The sequence below is a fragment of the Dromiciops gliroides genome, chromosome 4 (assembly GCF_019393635.1).
Source record: "Dromiciops gliroides isolate mDroGli1 chromosome 4, mDroGli1.pri, whole genome shotgun sequence".
Lineage (NCBI taxonomy): Eukaryota > Metazoa > Chordata > Mammalia > Microbiotheria > Microbiotheriidae > Dromiciops > Dromiciops gliroides.
The window spans coordinates 493747445-493767227 of NC_057864.1; the positions used below are offsets into that span (position 1 = coordinate 493747445).

At 49.7% G+C, this 19783-nt stretch overlaps 1 protein-coding gene across 4 annotated transcripts in view; it reads right to left on the minus strand.

Moving 5' to 3' along the window:
* Positions 1-19783, minus strand: part of USP40 (ubiquitin specific peptidase 40) — a 59851-nt gene that overhangs the window by 9845 nt on the left and 30223 nt on the right. For all 4 annotated transcript variants that reach the window (XR_006356339.1, XM_044002229.1, XM_044002228.1 and 1 more), the window contains exons 17-25: positions 19201-19324; positions 18012-18069; positions 17596-17649; positions 16577-16665; positions 15797-15883; positions 15545-15581; positions 4259-4323; positions 2046-2120; positions 1113-1242 (exon numbers count right to left, since the gene is read on the minus strand). Coding sequence is in view for 3 of the 4 variants with exons in the window: in XM_044002229.1 (XP_043858164.1) it covers positions 1113-1242; positions 2046-2120; positions 4259-4323; positions 15545-15581; positions 15797-15883; positions 16577-16665; positions 17596-17649; positions 18012-18069; positions 19201-19324 (719 nt within the window). In the remaining variant the exon portion in view is untranslated. The remainder of the gene's footprint in view (positions 1-1112; positions 1243-2045; positions 2121-4258; positions 4324-15544; positions 15582-15796; positions 15884-16576; positions 16666-17595; positions 17650-18011; positions 18070-19200; positions 19325-19783) is intronic.

The window sequence follows — 19783 nt, forward strand, 5'->3', positions numbered from 1 at the left end:
ATCACTTTTTGGGAGGACCTCAGTCCTTCATTCCAATGACATCAATGAAAGGGAAAAGAGCTACATGATGGGAAAGCGATTGATGATAATGAGACACGAGAAATTGGGAATAAGGAGGAGACGATATGCCAAGGGACCGAAAGCACTTCGTGGGGGGTAAAGTCAACAGACAGCTGGCCCATTCAGGAGGTCTTTCTCCTTGCCTGCAGCGCCTTTAAAAAAAGATGTGGTCACTTTTTTCTTCAATCCTCCCAGGAAGGAAAAAAGAAAGGCCCAAGTCAGCGCCTCGGCCCCTAGGTACCCACAGGAAAAAGGCCGGCTCCTTGTCTGTCCTTGGGAGACAATGAGGCATCCAAGAAGCTCCCTAAGGACTCACCCGGGCTCATTTTTTAACACCACAGGACCGGCTTCTGGGCCTGCCTTGGTCCCCGCCGTGCAGATGGGACGGACTCTAGGCAAGCACACTGACCAGGGCGCACCCCAGAGGAGGGAGCGCAGGACAGCGAGGGGCCTGCAGGGAGCGGGGAGGCCGAGACAGCACAGCCCTGGCTAGGAGGGATCCCCAAAAGGGAACCTGCCCCAGAACAAGAGCCCCTCCCAAGGGAAGGGCTTCCAGGAGGAGCCCAGAAGGCAATGCTTGGGAGCCCCCCACTGTCTTGGTCTAATGGCCCCAAAGATCCATCTTCAGGACCCATCTCAAGGGCGCTCTGTTGGCCACCAGACGTGAAGGCCCTTGGAGAACATGACGACACAAAGATCACCTGGCATTACCATTAACTGGAACCCCTGCCCCCGGCCACCCAGGAAAAGGGCTTTATAAATGGCTTATAAAGAACAGGCCAAGGGGCAGCTAGATGGCACAGTGGATAGAGCACCGGCCCTGGAGTCAGGAGTACCTGAGTTGAGTTCAAATCTGACATGAGACACTTGACATTTACTAGCTGTGTGACCCTGGGCAAGTCACTTAACCCCAATTGCCACACTAAAAAAAAAAAAAAAAAACAGGCCTGTGGCCCCTCCCAAATCGTGCTCGTTCACCATCTGCAAAGCACCCTGGCCTTTCCAATCCATCGCCCATGACTTCTACTGCCACAATCGCGCTGCAGACTCACCGCCTCCTTCAGGGGTGGTTCTCAAAGCCCCCACCTGGTGAGTGACGTGGTTCACTTGGTCCTGGGGACTCTCCTGCCATCCAGAGGGAGCTGAGGGATGGTACCACCAGATGGGCACTTTCAGGAAACCCTGAAGAATGAAGCCATGTCTCAGCTTTCACGATGAAAATGAATGAAGTGAGCTCTGACCTCAAACCAATACAATAATCACAGGGCACCCTCCCACAGCCTGCCTCTGCCAGGGCCCTCCCCGGCCCGGCCAAGCTGCTCAGCTGTCCCTACGGTGCAGATGGGATGGGAGTCTCCCACTCTATTCCTCCCCTATTCCCCACCCCCAGCGCTTAGCACAAGACCCGACACGTGGTCAGCCTGCAGACAAAGGCCTTGGATCCACATTCATCCATCGACTCTCTTTAGGTCTCGGAACTTGGCAAACGCACTCCCCATTTTAAATCCAAAAAGGTCACTCGTTAAAGAAACATGAAAAAAGCTGGACAGGGCTTGTGCTAAACAATACTTAGTTTTTAAACTCTTTTTTTTTTAAGTGAGGCAGTTGGGGTTAAGTGACTTGCCCAGGGTCACACAGCTAGTATGTGTCAAGTGTCTGAGGCTGGATTTGTTTTTGTTTTTGTTTTTGTTTTTTAGTGAGGCAGTTGGGGTTAAGTGACTTGCCCAGGGTCACTCAGCTAGTAAGTGTTAAGTGTCTGAGGCCGGATTTGAACTCAGGTACTCCTGACTCCAGGGCCAGTGCTCTATCCACTGCGCCACCTAGCCGCCCCAGTTTTTAAACTCTTAATAAATTAAACACACTGAGTATAAATGGGATATGGGGAAGAAGGTCAAAAATCCTTTCTCCCACTCCTCCACTTACTGCTTTACTGCCTCCCTCCCTCATTCAATCAAGCAAATCAATCCCAGGAAGCATCTTCTTACCTTGGGTGGCAGCTTCCCTTCTGACAAGACCAGTGTGTCCCCGCTGAGGATCATGAGCTCACTCAAGGACGCGTTCTGGGGAGAGAAGAAGTTCTGACGTCAGGGCCAGCAGCCCCCTTCCAGCCCAACCCTGCCCAAGGCTGACTGGCAGCCCATTGCCCCCCGCCACCTGTCCCTGGGAAGGCCCTTCAGTTTATATTCTAGCTGAGGGGGCAAGGTTCACAGACATGAGAGAACAGCAGGGAACTAGGAGCCCAACGTTGCTAGGCCGGGCTGCGGAGATGAAGAGGCAAGGGAGACCCACAGAGCCAGGGAGATCAGGGAGGCTTCAAGAAAGGGAATGGGGTGGGGTGACTGAAAGAACTGTGGCATGTGGAGACATGCTGGGGAGAAGGGGTGGCCTTAGGCCTAAGGAAACACCTGCACAAAGGCACTGGCCCAGCGGGAGGATCACTGGGGCAGAGGACCCATGCTGAGGGCCAGGAAAAGAGATCACTGTGCCAAGAGGTTGGAGAGCGAGTGTGGAATTTCAAAAGCCAAGTACAAGAGTTCACGAGGTGGCGACCGACCAGACCTTCACAAAGGCAGTTAAAGAAGATTAAGCCAGCTGCTGCTCAGAGAACGCATGAGATTCAGGAGGCCCGCAAGGCTGCAGGATCAGATGAGAGACTGTGCAATAACTTGGGTCTGTCTGGTAGGAAGGCATAGATAGGACATGAAAAAAAAAAGGCAAAGCCAACAGTGACAAGAATCTAGAAGCCAGTCTCCCATGCCACTGGTAGGAATTGGAAAGATGGGGGAGGAAGTCAGTTGTTGGGTTGGCTTTTTGTTTGTTTGGAGGCAGGAGGGAAGGGTAAATAAGTCCAACTTTACATAGCGTGAGCGTTAGGTGACTCTAAGATATTCAAGGAGAAATATCCAACAGTGAGACCTCTGGGTCAAAAGCTTGGGGGAGAAGACAGGATGGGAGCGAGACACAGGCACGATCAACGTGGAGGTGATGGCCAAGAGTGTGGATGTGCTCAAGACCTTGTTGTCTTCAATACCCCCAGTTGGGATCAAGTGTCCCTAGAACAAAGGCTGTGGGCTCCTAGCAGAGCAGCCCAAGAACAAGGTCCTTCTGTTACTCTGGAGAATGGGGGCCAACAAGGCTCTGCTTCAGAGGGAATTCTGTGCTCTTGTCATGTGGTGCTGGAGCAAACCGTTTGAGCATTGCTTATTTCAAGAACTTATTTCCCTCTCAATGAGTCATCTTCAATGGACTTTAATAGGATGAGCAAAGCAGAAGATGGAGGGTAAAGGCTGAGGAGACTGGGAACCCTCTGACATTTTGCTGTTGAAAAGCCCCAGTGTGAATGGCGACCTAAAATGGGCTTAATGGCGTTTAGAATTCGCTTCCATTTAGCTCATTATCAACCTAAAGACCCCAAAGAAACAAGTTAAGTTCTTGAGGGGCCTTAAGGGGTCTGAGAAGACCCAAGTGTCCCGTGTGGCCACCCAGAGCTCTGGGGCCAACGAGGTGAAATGAACTCACCTGCAAGTCGCTAGAGGACGCTTCCCATGCTCCAGGGCTGCGGGTTTGGGCTTTGGATATTGACAATGCATTTATTCTGCCGGCTCATCAATGATCAAATGAAATTATCTGGAAAGCACTTACCCCAGTGCCTGGCACACAGCCAGAGTTTAATCAGTGCTTGTTCCCTTGCCCCTCCCCTCCATCAGGGGCCCAGATGCCTCCTGCCTTTCTTGGTCTGTGGCTGCCGCCCCTGCCTACAGATAAGACCCAGAAAGATGGAGGAGGGCCTAGCGGAGGTTCTCAGAGAGGGTGTGATAATGAAGGCTGAACCACACCGTCTCTAGAACACTCAGAAGTTGCTCTTTTCCTAAGGAGCCACCAAACTTGGGAGATGAGAGGAGCCTCCGAGGTCATTTGCAAACATCAGTCAGTCAGTCGGAGCAGTATTGTTAAATTCCAAACATAATTTTGCAAATGAGCAAACAAGCGAGGAGAGGCTCAAGGCCATGTCCAAGGTCACCTGGTTGGTGAGTGACTGAGCCATGAGGACAGTCCTGCCTGCTGATGACCACCCTGCAATGCCGACAGAGCAGCCCCCTGCTCCAGGGGAGGGCAAGTCTATACTTGGATCAGGGAATACAAGATAGAGTTAACCATTCAGGGCAATAAAAATTAATTAATTAGAAAAAAAGCTTACTTCCTCACTTAAAGGCTCTCCAGCTTCAAAGCACCAATCCATTTTTCGCAAATGCCATGAGTCACCTATGATGAAATAAAAATCTGGATGAAGGAATTCTAAAGAGTCATCAATTATAAGGATGTTCATCAAGAGGCAACATTTCTTTAGATCAAATGAGGCACAAACAGGGCGACATGTGAGGGAGGAGCCAAGGGCACCAGCCCCGCCCCAGCGAGATTGTCAAATACATCACCTTTCCTCCAACGAGCACAAGTGAGAGTAAAGAGTCCACGTGTGCCCACCCCCCGCCAGTGCAGAGCTCACCCCCCTTTCACGGGGAGCTGCGGGATGCTGACCAAAGGCCACAGGTGTTCTGCATGCCATACAAATTAACGCACTATATGTGAATGGACATAAATGATGCTGGTCTATAAAGTCGCTGGGCACAGACAGGAGGCCAGATGGGAGAAGAGGGCAAAGTGGCTGAGGCTGGGATGCTCTGGGACCCCGGGACAACAGCCAGAAGCAGCTCTAGTTGGCAATGGAGTCCTTAAGGAATCCACTCTCTGCCAATGCAAGGCAGGAAGCTCACCTCCGTGCCAAGAGAAAAGGAGGAAAGCTATTTGGAAGCAGGAGGCAGAGTTGGGACTCATGACAGGCTCCTGGCCAGGGATGGAAGCTGCCATGTTTGTCTTGTGACCGTGGCCATGGAGAACTGAAAGCGAAATGGAAGATGAGGGACAACTGCCAGTGTGGGCCACGCCAAACGCCCAGGAGAGGCACGGGTCCAGCGCCAGAAGAAGAATGCCAATGGGCAGGGAGATGGGACTTCTGAGAAGCAAGGCCCTAGAAGAGACCCCAGCCAAACCCCAGTCTCAGAGATCCTGATGGCCAGAGGGATGGCGCTCAAGGCTGGCATCTGGCCACAGAGAACTGGGCATTGAGGAGCAGAGACAACACAGGGAGGAGAGTATCCCAGAGCACTTACCTTCCAGTATGGTTGTGAAAAACAAATGAGATCACGTCTGAAAAGTGCTATCATCATCATCAATATATTTTCTTTTTTTTTTTTAGTGAGACAATGGGGGTTAAGTGACTTGCCCAGGGTCACACAGCTAGTAAGTGTTAAGTGTCTGAGGCCGGATTTGAACTCAGGTCCTCCTGACTCCAGGGCCGGTGCTCTATCCACTGCACCACCTAGCTGCCCCAAACCATCCCTGACCTCACAGAGTTTATATTCTTTTTATTTTGAGGCAGTTGGGGTTTAAGTGACTTGCCCAGGGTCACACAGCTAGTAAGTGTCAAGTGTCTGAGGCCAGATTTTAACTCAGGTCCTGCTGACTCCAGGGCCGGTGCTCTATCTGCTGCGCCCCCTAGCTGCCCCCATCATCAATATTAACATGTGAGAACTCCAGAGAGCAGATGCAGGGAACAAAGAACACTGCGTGAGCATCAGTAAAGGAAGAAGCACCACACCTGGCGCTAGTACAGAGACAGGAGGAAGTCACGTGGAGAGACTAGGCCAAGCACACACTAAATCCCCAACGTGCCTTCACAATAACTTCCTTCTCCAAGACAGTGAGAGGTGACACCAGCCACCACCTCTCTGGTCCCGAATGTGACCGCCGAGGACAGCCGACAAGGTTCAAGGGAAGCTTCCTCCCACTGGCCGATGCTCCCCCTCGGCTGCTGGTGCCCCCCAATGACACTGTTTACGTGCCTGCTCCCCGCAGTTAGCTCCTCTGCATCTTCAGCACATTTGCTGAATGTAAGGCTGGGAAGAGGACCAGGACCAAAAGCCTTAGGACAGAGAGGCCTATGCAGGGCCTGATGACAAAAGCCAAGAAACTCAAGGGGATGCACAAGGAAGTCATGGACAGCGAGAGAGACGTCACTGAGGACAAATCCCCAAGTGTGTGGTGGTCTGGTGAAGGCCTCAGCCAGGCCCACCCAAGATCCAAGGCGTGAAGGAGGGAGCACAACTCAGAGGGAGGACGGGGCAGCGATGGTGCACAATGGGGAAAGGAAAGATCCTCTGGGACAGCTCCACTCTGATCTTTCCACCTGAATCTGGTGCAGAGCCCAAGATAAGAGCACCTTGTGCCCAGGGGGCACCAGGCCAGGACCAAAGGATCTGCAGATAAGACAGCGAAGCTCCTGAAAGTGCCCCCGCCCAGCGGGAGAGAGCACATGATTAAAGGGACAACTTTGGGGCATGCCGGGAGGAAGGCACCAAGCCACAAGCCAGCCCGGCCTCCGCCATAAGAGATCATCGCAGGCAGCACTCTGCCGTGGCGCTCCAGGTGAGAAGCTGACCCCGGCCCTACATTGTTCTCTCTGACCTGCACAAGCTCATCTAACGTGTGGACGATTTAAGGCGGAGGATCCCCCGAATACTTAGTGGGCGAGACCAGGGGCTCCAGTCTCAAAGACCTGGCACTAAAGGTCAAGCTCTGTCTATTGGCACAGGGAAGGACGACGTGGCCACTCAGAAAGTCAGCGGGATCTGATCGACAGGGAGGAGCCCAGTGGGAAGGGACCCAGCCCAGTGGGAAGGGTACGGAGCGTCAGTCCCACTGCCCCTGCCTTCACTGGGCAGTGCCTTTAGAGCACCCCATTCTGGAAAGGACCGGGATAGCAGGCTGAAGTCCCTGGGGCAGCTGCAAAGCCTGGAGCCGTTTCCTGTGAGCTCGCAGCCCTCAGCTGTCTGGCTGCCAAAGACAGAGCTAGGAGCCCAAGGGGAGCAGCTTGGGGCTCCATGAATCCCACCAGGGTGATGTCTGCTGGTGGATCTTCCTCCACCAGTCTTTGGGTGGGGCTCGTGTGACCCTGGGCCATGGTCAGACTCTGCCTGAGGTTTCTTCTCCCTCAGATTCTGTGACCATAGAGGCAAGAGCCCATTTCAGATTCCATTGAGAAGATGGGAAAAACCAGGCTAAAACCTCATTCTGCTGCCAAGCTCCGACTCAAAGGGCCTTGTTCAGACTTCAAGGGATGCCTTCCCTTCACCCCAGGCCCACTCATGCCTCGAGCACTGCACTGGGCCCTCTGGAGGGGCCACCCCCCCACACACACACACACACGCAACTGTCCCCATGTCTCTAACTTCTCACCAATGCTCCCTCCAAACCCAACCCTTGCCCGCCCAGACAAACCAGCTCCTTAGAAACCTGACTGCTGGTAGCCACTGTCCAAGCCTCCCAGGACTCACGGGGCCCCCTAAGACCGCTCCCAAACAGGTCCCTCTTCTGAGATGCTTTGGGGCCTTTCCTCTCTCTGCACAGGCCCCTACTTCAAAGCCTACCCTGGAGCCAGCTGTATCCCCTCTCAAGAGCAGGCACTCTCAGAACCCAGCACAGAGTAGGCACTTCAAAAGTGCTCGCTCCCTTTGTGAAACTGGACCACGGCCCTTTGTGCCACCTTGCTCCCTGCCTTAGCTGCCGTCTACTTTTACGACTCACCCCCTCAGGGAACTCTTCCCACTTCTAAAATGAGTTTTGTGCCTGGCTCCTTCTCCCCCAGCCCACCCCAAACCCTCACCAAGTTCCTCCTGGCAATCGGGCTGATCACTTCCTTCCTCCAACTTTGGTCACCCACCTACCCACCCCCATGGCCACACCTCCGGCTCTGCCACCTCAACCTCCATGAAGCTCCACTCTGCATCTACTTCTCCTCCAAACATCTCCTTTGCCTGAATCACGACCTTTGGGCCCTGAACTATCCCTACGGTCCCAATGGATCTGCCTCAGTTCATCTAGTCACACCTACCTTCATGTTCCACTAGCTGCAAACCTGAAACCCGTGGTCCCTGCTCAGCCAACTCTCCTGAGAGACACCCCCTGTTCAAGCATCAATTAACAGTCATAGAGATTTTGTGTACTCGAGAATGTAGGCATATGGGCAGAAAGCCCAGTGCTCTCCTGGTCACAGAGATAGTGACATTCCTCAGACACCAATCCTCTCTCTCCTGTTCTAGAACTAAAGAATAAGAATGGGATCAAAAGCACACCACCCAGGAGACCCACTCACTACAAATTCCGGCCACTAGCCCGAGCACCTTCAAGGCAGAGTACAACCACTACACCTGGCCATCCAGAGATGAAAATGGCACTAAAGGGAACAAAGATGGGATGACAGCGGGCCCATGAGAGAGCCTCCACGTGTATGGAGAAATCAGGGCTAGGAGGTCACCGAGGGGCTGAGTTATAGAGAGCTGAGAGCAGAGAAGACACCGAGAACCAAGAGGCCACAAACAACTGCCCGCCCACCCACACGCCTGCTTTCTTCTTGATACAAAGTCCTCCTGTCCTTCACCTTGGCCTAAATCAAGGGCCTCCTTCATGGGGGGTTACCAGCAGGGAGGAAGAAGGCTTTCACAAGTGACATTCAACAACCGACCACACCCCGAGGCACTGAAAGAAGTAGAGAATAAATATCAAATTTCACCGGGTTTCCTTGCTGACTATGAAAAGGCCTCCAATTGCTGTTTAAAAGTCATTTTACAACATGGTGCCTCTGATCCATACAGCAAAATCACTCAAGTCTCTCTGAAAAGCATCACAACAGAAAGAACCTTGTTCGGCAAATCTCTGCCCACAGCCATTAGCCCAAGTATAAAACAGGGACGATGGTGAGTGACCCCGGGCATCAACCGCAGGGATGCAGATTAAGCACAGACAGATTCCCTCTGGATTTCGGTTAAGTCCTCAAGAGGCTCCTGCTTACCAGTGACACTGTGTGGCCTGCATCAAGTCCCAGGCCAATGAAGAATCCAGAAGAGATCCTGACCACCCACACAGGAAAGACCAGGACGACAGGAGGCATTTAGACACACATCCAGCAGTATGCACATCTGAGACAGATGGCAAGGACTGACTGAGGACTTGGGCCTAGGATTTAAAAAGGGGAAGAGACCAGGCTGGAAGGCCCTCAGGAAATGACCAAGCTCCTTCAAAAGCACCGTGCATTGTGGAAAAGCAAAAGCTCATCTTTTTTAAATCAATAGCCTGAAATTAGAAGAGGAAGGAATAGTTTACCTGTCAGATCTATGGAAATGGGAAGAATTTATGACCAAAGAGGAAAAAGAGAACGTTATGAAATGCAAAATGGATCGTTTTGATTACATTAAATCACAAAGGTTTTGCACAAACAAAATGAATGCAACCAAGATTAGAAAGAAAGCAGAAAGCTGGGAAACAACTTTTATGGCCAAAATTTCTGATAAAGGCCTCATTTCTCAAACAAATACAGGACTGAATAAAATTTATAAGAATACAAGTAATTTCCCAATTGATAAATGGTCAAAGGATATGAACAGGCGGTTTTCAGATGAAGAAATTAAAGCTATCTAGAGCCATAGGGAAAATGCTCTAAATAGCTATTGATTAAAGAAATACAAATTAAAACAACTCTGAGGTACCACCTCATACCTGTCATATTGGCTAATATGACAAAAAAGGAAAATGATAAATATTGGAGAAGATGTGGGAAAATTGGAACACCAATGTATTGTTGGTGGAGTTGTGAAATGATCCAACCATTCTGGAGAACAATTTAGAACTATGCCCAAAGGGCTATCAAACTATGCACACCCTTTGACCCAGCAATACCACTGCTAGGTCTGTACCCTAAAGAGATCAAAGAATAGGAAAAGGATGTATGCAAACAAAAATATGTATAGCAGCTCTTTTTGTGGTGACAAAGGATTGGATGCCCATCCATTGGGGAAGGGCTGAACAAGCTGTGGTATATGAATGTCATGGAACACTATTGTGCTGTAAGAAATGAGGAGCAGGAGGAGTTCAGAGAAACCTGGAAGGACTTAAGTGAACTGATGATGAGTGAAGTGAGCAGAACCAAGAAAACATTATATGCAGTAACAGCAACATTGTAACGATGATCCACTGTGACAGACTTGGCTCCTCATAGCAGTGCATTGATCCAAGACAATGCCAACTGGGTAACGCTCTCCACCTCCAGAGAAAGAATTGTGGAGTCTGGATGCAGACACAAGTGGACGAGTTTCACCTTTTTTGTCATTTCTGTTTTGTTTGTTTTCCTCTTTTGTTCAGATTCTTCTCTCACAACATGACTAATGTGGAAACATGTTTAACATGTTTGAAATGTATGACCTAGATCAGATTGCTTGTTGGTTTGGGGAGTGGGGAGAGAAGAAAGGGAGGGAGGAAAATTTGGAACTAAAAATGAATGTTGTGGGGGCAGCTAGGTGGCACAGTGGATAGAGCACCGGCCCTGGATTCAGGAGGACCTGAGTTCAAATCCAGCCTCAGATACTTGACACTTACTAGCTGTGTGACCCTGGGCAAGTCACTTAACCCTCATTGCCCCACAAAAAAAAAAATAAGAATATTGAAAACTATCTTCACATGTAATTGGAAAAAAATATTATATTATTAAAGATGACAACAACAACAACAAAGAAGAAGAATGGAAGCTTCCTGATATCAGAGCCTATTTCATTCATTTCTTTGTATCTGCAGGACCTAGTGCATACTAAATGCTAAATGTTTGCTGATTGAAAAAATAAAATAATGCCTCAATTCAATTTCTGGAGTAGCACAGCCCAATAAATAAATGACTGAATGAATCAGAACAAGACATTCTTCCAGCCCAAGCCAACTTAGGAGTTTAGAAAGAGATCTGTGTCACAGGAGTAGAGACAGGTCAGGAGCCCACATGGATGAAACACCAGTAGTGGGACCAAGTAGTGGTGACTGAAGCAGCAGCAGCTTCCAGAGTTCTCAAGCCAGAGACCATAAGGGTGCCAGCAGCTATCCAGAAAGAGACTACAGGGGATCCCTGTGCTAGCACTAGACATATGACCAGGTGCCACTCCATTTCCTCTACCCACTTTTGGGTCATAGTTTAAGGGCAGGGAGGAGCACTTTAGGTCAAGAGGGAGGGGAAGGTCTGGGAGGGAGAGGGGGACAACTGTTTGGCAACTCAGACATGGGTCTATCCCCATGTCTAAGTCACAGTTTAAGGGCAGAGAGAGGCACTCTCAGTCATGAGGGAGTGGAAGCCATGAAGGGTGGTCTCAGGGGAACAGGGACCCTAAGAGGCAATAACACTTTTAGTCCTAAAGGAGCAGGGACCTGATGGTATAATCGGAGAATCCTAGAGAATCACATGAGATCGTAGAATGCGAAATCTGTAGGATATAAAGTGAACCCACCTAAATCATCAGCATTTTCTATGTGCTGCCAACAGAACCCAGCAAAAGCGACAAAAGAGAAATTCCATTTAAAGTACCTGCAGACAATGTAAAACACTTGGGAGTCGACCCGCCAAGACAAACCCAGAAACTCTAGGAACACAATTACAAAATACATTTCACACAAAGAAAGTCAGGTCTACACAAGAAAGAAATATTAATTGCCAATATAATGACAATTCTACCTAAATTAATTTACTTATTCAGTGTCACACCAATCAAACTACCAAAGAATTCTTACATAGAGCCAGAAAAATAGTAGCAAAATTCATCTGGAAGAACAAAAGGTCAAGAATGTCAAGGGAATCAATGAAAAAAGAGGTTGAGGAAAGTGATACGGTTAGTACCAGATCTCAACTTTATTATAAAGCAGTAATTATGAAATCAAGCTTGTACTGACTAAGAAATAGACTGGAGGGCCAGCCCTGGATCGAGGAGGACCTGAGTTCAAATCCAGCCTCAGACCCTTGGCACTTACTAGCTGTGTGACCCTGGGCAAGTCACTCAACCCCAATTGCCTCACCAAAAAAAGAAAGAAAGGAAGGAAGGAAGGAAGGAAGGAAGGAAGGAAGGAAGGAAGGAAGGAAGGAAGGAAGGAAGGAAGGAAGGAAGGAAGGAAGGAAGGAAGGAAGGAAGGAAGGAAGAAATAGAGTGGAGAATCAGTAGAAGAGATTAGGTACACAATACACAGAAGAAAATGACCACAAAAGCTGGGTGACTCTGGAAAAGTCATTGCACCCTGTTTGCCTCAGTTTCCTTGTGTGTAAAATGAGCTGGAGAAGAAAATGGCAAACCACTCTTTGCCAAATATTTGACAAGAAAACCCCAAATGAGGTCACAAAGAGTTGGACATGACAAAAAGGACTCTACCACAACAAATCACCACAATCACTAGAGTTTGACAAACCCCCAAATTCAAGCTTTTGCAGTAAGAACTCACCACTTAACAGAAATTACTGGAAAAATGGAAAGCAGTTTGGCAGAAACTAGACATAAACCAACATCTCCCACCACATACCAAGGTAAGGTCGAAATGGAGAAATGATTAAGACATCAAGGGTCATATCGTAAGTCAATTAGGGGACTTTTCAGATCCATGGATAAGGGAAGAGTTTATGACCAAACAAAGGACAAAGGAGATTACAGGAAGAAAAAAGGGTAATTTTGATTACATGAAATTAAAAAGCTGTTGCACGAACAAAACTAATACAGCCAAAACTAGATGGAAAACAGGAAAGTGGGGAGAAATTGTGCAATAAGTTTCTCTGATTAAGGCCACACTTCTCAAACATATGGGAATGGAATCAAATTTATAAAACTAAGAGCTATTCCCCAATTGATAAATGGTCATAGGGTGAGAAGAGGCAGAAGTTTTTGTCAAAAGAAATCAAAGCTGGGGCGGCTAGGTGGCGCAGTAGATAGAGCATTGGCCCTGGAGTCAGGAGTACCTGAGTTCAAATCCAGCCTCAGACACTTAACACTTTACTAGCTGTGTGACCCTGGGCAAGTCACTTAACCCCAATTGCCTCACTTAAAAAAAAAAAAAAAGAAAAAAAAGAAATCAAAGCTATCAATGATCACATGAAAAAATCTTCCAAATCACTCCTGAACAGAAAAACAAAAATTAAAACAACCCTGAGACACCACCTCATACCTCTCAGCTTGGCTAACGTGGCAGAAAAGAAAGACAAATGTTAGAGGGGATGTAGAAAAACAGGCACACTCTTGCACTGTTGGTCAAGTCATAAACTCATCCAACCACTCTGCAGAACAATTTGAAACTACGCCCAACAGGCTGTCAAACTATGCACACCCTTTGACCCAGCAAGATCACTGCTAGGTCTGTGCCCTAAAGAAATCAAAGGAAAGGAAAAAGGAACCTACGTGGACAGAAATCGTTATAGCAACTCTTTCTGCGGTGGCAGAGAATTGGAAGCTGGGGAATTTCCGAATAGTTAACTGGGGAATGGCTGAACAACCTGTGGCGTATGATTGCAATGGAATCTTACTTTACTATAAGAAATGATGAGCAGGGTAGTTTCAGAAAAGCCTGGGAAGGCTTATATAAACTGATCTAAAGTGAACAGAACCAAGAGAACGTTGTACTCAGTATCAGTAGTATTGTAAAGATGATCAGCTGGGAAAGACTTAGCTACTCTGATCAAGAAAATGATCTGATACCATTCTAAATAACCCATGGTGGAAAATGCCATATCCAGAGAAACAACTGAGGAGCTCTGAGTACAGATTGAAGCATCATTTTTTTTTTTTTTTTGCGGGGCAATGGGGGTTAAGTGACTTGCCCAGGGTCACACAGCTAGTAAGTGTCAATTGTCCGAGGCCGGATTTGAACTCAGGTACTCTGGAACCAAGGGCCAATGCTTTATCCACTGCGCCACCTAGCCTCCCCTAAGCATCATTTTTTGAAGTATAATTCTTTAATTTTATTGTTTTGCTTGTGTTTTCTTTCGCAACATAGCTAATATGTTTTGCATGACCACACACGTATAATCATAATCAAATTGCTTGCCTTCTCAAGGAAGGGGCTTGGGCAGGAGGGAAAAGAATTTGGAACTTAAATTTTTTTAAAATGATAGCTAAAAAAATTTTTTGACATGTAATTGGGAAGTACTTAATGAAACAAAAAAAATTTTTTAAAAAGAAAAATAAATTAAATTGAGTAGCCTACTGCGTTGCTGTGTGTTGCTGAGCCATGCAATACAATTATCTCCAAAGAGGGAAATGGTGACAAGCATGTGGGGTGTGAGCAGTGTAAGAATTATTGTGATTTGGGGGACCCCATCTTTGGCTAGAATCAGAAAGCCTGGGGCAGGCCCTGGCCCCAGGCGAGGCCCAGGCGCTGCCTCAGGCTGCAGCACACAAGCCCTGCTTCCTCCGCCCAGCCAGGTTATGCACAGAAAACTTGAGCACTGGCTCCCTCCGGCCAAGCCAGGGTATGCAAAGAAACCCCGTGCCCCAGCCAAGCTTGGATGCCACCCCTAGGGATGCCAGTGAATTAACTTGGGGTGTGTGGGTGGTTGGCCCGGGTTTCCTGTGAGAGAAGAGCTTTTTATTCTGGGGGGTAGAAAAGAGGAGAGGGTAGTAGAGTTGAGAGGGAGATGTGGAGAGGAGAGAGAGAAGAGTTCACAGCGGCAGGCGAAAGAGCTAAACGTGGATGTGCAGTGGGTAGAGAGTTGAATGTGAAACAGCTGAGTCTGGTGGGCGAGTTCACAGGTCATATTTCCTGCTTGTCTTTGTTCTTATTTCTAAATGTGTTCGCACATCAATAAACCCTGTTTCTTTAGTTTGTCTAAAAGGAGGCTTTGTAATCTCATTTCTTATCAGTCTGGGAGAAATGATTGGGGAAAGGGCAGTGTGGAAGAGATTCTATTACTAAATTTGGCCCTTACAGATCGGTGGCCCTTACAGCAGCAGGCTGCAACATAGAACCAAAGAGGAGCTTTGAAGAATGAGAGTCAAAAGTGTGAGCAAAGAGAGGGTGACAGGAGGAACAGATGAGCCAGCCGGTCACAGGTGGCCAGCCGGAAGGCTGCACTATTGGTCCCCTTGCAATATCAGGGAACAGTGAAGGCCTGCAGCACACTGGCTGGGTCTTCCAAGGCAGACTCCTAGGAAGACGCAGACAAGGGATGCTCAGGAGGTGAGGACATACCCAAAGTGAGCATATCCCTGGTTCTGTCAAGTGCCCTTCCCTGGGCTCTCCTCTGTGTACAAATCCTCCTGCTCTTCCCTTATCTGAAGCCCCTGAGAACTCCCAAAGCTCCTGCTCCCCTCAGGCCTTGCACTAGAAGCAGGAGGCCCAGGTCTGTCCTCAGCCCAGGACTTGGACCAGCCACCTCCACCCTTCCCACTTCTCCCTGCATCGAGGAATCAAGGAGCCGTCCAACCTCCTTCTTTCTCCTTTCTAGGTCCCCCCAAATACCATCTACCCACTGGGAGCCTGGGAGGAGGCAAGCTGCCTGCCAAGAGCACAAGAACCAGTCTAGGCCCAGAGCTTTATCACCAGCACAAGCTGTAAAGCGCACTGCACGCCATCCCCAGCCACTGACCTTGTAGACCAGCTTTCTCCAGCATCAGCTTCAAACACTAAGTGAAAAGAAACACAGAGAAGTCGTGCTCCAGGTCAGTCGATCCTCTGAGGACATGCTGGCCTCCTCCACAGGCCCTCCTTCCTCAAGGGGAAAAGTCAATGCCCAGGTGACCGCTCCAGGCCCATCCCCCAAGCTTCTCCCCACTGGCAAGGCCAAGGCCCTCCCCAGCGGGCCCCCGGGCTCTCCTCGGGTGGGGGCACCCTCACTTACTTCACTCACAGAGATGGTCGCCTCCACCATGATCTCTAGCATCAGGCCGGACTCAAAGTCAGAGCCCACAGTGAAAAACAGGAAGAGCTGGAAAAGGTCGAGACCCTCAGGGTAGGGGCTGAAGGCCGCTAGATCGCGGCAGGCTCCCATTCCCATTGATGGTTTGACCTCCCGACCTCCCAGAACACCAGACTACCCACCCCCACCGGCGCCTCCTGGCAATCCCCAAAGGAGGTTGAGCCCAAAGGACAGCCATGAGCTCTGGGGGTCCTAGGACAACTTGGGGGCCTTGGGGCAGGCAGAACACAGGTGTCAAGCTGACAAAACAGAGCTCAGATAAACGCAGTCCAAATGAGAGTCACCTTGAGCTGGGACCACTGGCATTCCCCAGGAGTGAGGGAGGGCCGGGTGGATCTGCTCCCCAAAAGGCCCAAGATGTCTGCTGGACTGGCCACAGGGGAGGCCTCCCCACCACACACACACACACACACACACACACACGCATGCACAAGTACAGACACACATGTAGACGTGCACACATGTATGCACACACTCACACTCACACACAGGCACCACACATGTGGACATACATGAAGACATGTGCCATACATACACATGTGTGCTATAAAGGCATCTGTGCACGTACATCCACCCACAGGTGTGTGCACAGAAACATGCATGTGCACACACAAACACCACCACGCCACAGGATCGGGACTTCTTGGCAATGTCATGTTATGGTCTGAGAAAGCCCCAGTCTCAGGGCCCAGTTCGTGTTACCTGTGAGGAAGTCGGTGCTTTCCCACGACAGAGCCCCAACAAACTCCCCATCTCCATCTCTGCTTCAGCCACAGTGTAAGTCTCTGGCACTGTCAAGACCACGAAGGGAAGTCCAGTGAGTGGGATGCCCCAGACCTCAGGCTCCGCTCAGGACGCCCCAGCTGGCCGGGTGCTAGGAATCACAGAGGGGCCTCCTTGGCCAAAAGCACAGTCTCTCTCATTACCCAATGACAAAGGAGATGAAACATTAGAAGGCAGAATCTGATTCAATCCAACCGGAGGCTAAGGAAGGAGCTTGGGCCTTCAAGAGGCTGACCATCTCAGACACAGCCAGCTGACTGAAGGCAGGACTGCTCCTCCCGTGTCCCATGATTCCAAGGTGCGTCATTTACAAGAGGGATTAGGCCAGTCTGGCTTGGGCCCAGAGCTATCAGGAAGCTCGACTCAGATCCCAATGGCCCTAAGTCCTAGGCTGAGTGAGGGAGCCTGTGGGAGCCCAAGGCTCTGAACCAGGAGAGGCCAGTGGGAGCTGCCCAAGCAGAGGGCACATAATCGAGAGAACTGCTCCTAAGGGCCCGAGGCCGGGCACTGCAGTGACAGTGGAACCTCTGGTGGATCATGGCATGAATCTTGGTGTCACTTTGTGCAGAAGGCAAACGAAGCTGACATAGGCAGGGATGCTTCAAGGAAGACGACAACATCAAGGTCCCATTCAAACCCATTCGAAACCAAAACACCTGAGACGGGCTGAGTATGGAGGTGGGCCTGAGTGAGCCCTGAGGACACCCAGGAGGACCACTGCAATCAACCTCAGGAGAGTGAGCGGGACAGAGTGCAAAGTGGGCTGGATTGAATCGGCCTGCTTCAGAACATCCCAGCTGGGCCCGATCTCCTTATCTAAGGAAAGGGGCTGGGCTCACCAGCCTGTAGTCCCCCAGAAGTTAATGAGGCCTTAGCCAAACCACCCTCTGCCCTCCACCCAGTGAGGGCCGGGCCATGGCAAACAAGAACACACCCACCTGGAGAAAGAAGCTGCCCATTTCTGTCAATCAGCCTCAAGCAGCTATTATTAACTAGAGGAAAACAGCAAGAAAAGGCAGGTCAGAGGGATGGCCCCCACCACCCCATCAAGCATGTGAAGAGCCCCTTAGGACAGTTCCCACAGCCACGGGCCCACGGCCCTCCCAAGGCAGCCCTTCCCCCAACTCTGAAAAAGCTTCCCACACCCTCAGGGCCCCCAGTCACTCATCCGAAGCTTTGGCCTCCTTCCTTTTCTCCAGGCAAAGCCCCCCCACCCCTCCCCCCCCCCCATCCTGACCTTCACCTGCTCCCCCAAGACACATCCTGGTTTTACTTTCCTCCCTGCACCCTCAAAGCCCTAAGTCCTTTCTGAAACATGCATTTGGCTTCACTGATAACTAAAAATGCCATTTACCCAGCTCCTCCTGCAATCCCAGCTCCTTGATGGCCTTGATTCTAATATCCAGCAGCATCTGAAAGACAACCACGTGAATGGCTGGGCGTCCCTGGGCATCCTGGGCCACGTGGGGCTGCTGGGAGGCAAGAGGCCAAGGTGGGGAGCAGAGGCTACGACAGTAGGTGTCCCAACTCAGTGCTCTTTCACAGACATCTGGGCTTCTACAAACCCAATACTCCCTAAGCCAGCAGTCAAACTCAGAGTCCACCAAAGAAACTCCCTTTAATCAAGGACTAAGGAATTCATGTTGACCAAAAGGCAGAAAACAAACAAAAAAAACAGTCTGAGTTTTATGACCACCAACAAAAGGAAAGTCTTGTAAACTGGAGAGTTTGTAAAACGGAGAGAGACGCTCTTTTGGAACCCAGAGGCCAAAGAAGCCATCTCACCGACACTCCCTCCCCCAGCCAACCCCCATCTTACAGAGAGAGAGTGAAGGCTGGAAGGGACCTTAGAGAGATGGCAAACTGAGGCTTGAGAAAGTTGCCTTGGCAGCCACCTCTGCCCAGAGACCACTCCCCCACTGGATGGGAAGGACTGTGAAGGAAATAAATCCTAAGAAAATGGTGGGCCGGCTCTTCTACGCAAACCCTGGCCAGAAATATTTCATCCAAGAAGGCCTAGTTTCACAAGGATTTGTCGGAGAATTACTATGAAAAGAGAAACCAACCAATTCCCTTTATGAAGCCTTACCAATGCATTTACTTTCAACAAGAGGTCTCAAGGTCTGAATTGGCTTTTTACCCCCTAAACCCAGGAAGTCATGAAATATTATGATTCATGAAACAAAGAGCATACTTCCTGAAATGTACAACTTCAATTTGTTAAAACCAGATGAAGAAACATCTCCAAGGGACTGGAGAACTCCAGAGCTCTGGTTTTTAGATTTTGAAAACTCCTGGAGAATTCTAAGAACTGGTTCAGGTGACCGAGATATTTGGGTGGAGAAGACTTCTGAAGATGACCCCACGTGCATGACTTTGGACTAATGAAGTGGAGTGGGAGGGCTCTGGGGTTCCAGGGCCACAAGACGGGGTTTCCCAGCCTCAGAGCCACTTACTGGGTGGTCCCAGACCTGTCACTCTGAAATGTCGGCTCTGGCCCCACCCACCCCTCAGGCTCTGGCCCCAAACTGCTCTTTACTCACTGTTTCAATGGTCGCAGAAACTTTCACTTGCTCCTCCTCAGAATCGGCTTGGCACAGATTTTTCACCTGCATCCAGTTGAAGTTGCTCAGAGAATTCATCCGTCTGCCTCCAGCCATCATCAAGCTGCAGGCAAGGGGAAAGATTCACAAAGGTATGCTTTCATTTTTTTTTTTTAGTGAGGCAATTAGGGTTAAGTGACTTGCCCAGGGTCACACAGCTAGTAAGTGTTAAGTGTCTGAGGCCGGATTTGAACTCAGGTCCTCCTGACTCCAGGGCCGGTGCTCTATCCACTGCACCACCTAGCTGCCCCTACGCTTTCATTTTTACTGTGACCCAGAACTGCTTCTGGGATGACCAAAATTTCTCAACCTCTACACGTCTCTTTAAATGTCCTTGTAAAAATGAGCTGACCACATTCCCATGAGCACTGTCATCAGACAAAAGAAAACAAGACTGCTGCCTCCCTACAGAGAGTGTGTGTTCATACTTCTGTGACTCGATTGCTCTGGGACCCCCTTCAGGGGGCTCCCTCTCTCACACTGGTGGTCTCTCATGGAAGCTGCATGGACCCTCTCCTCAGCA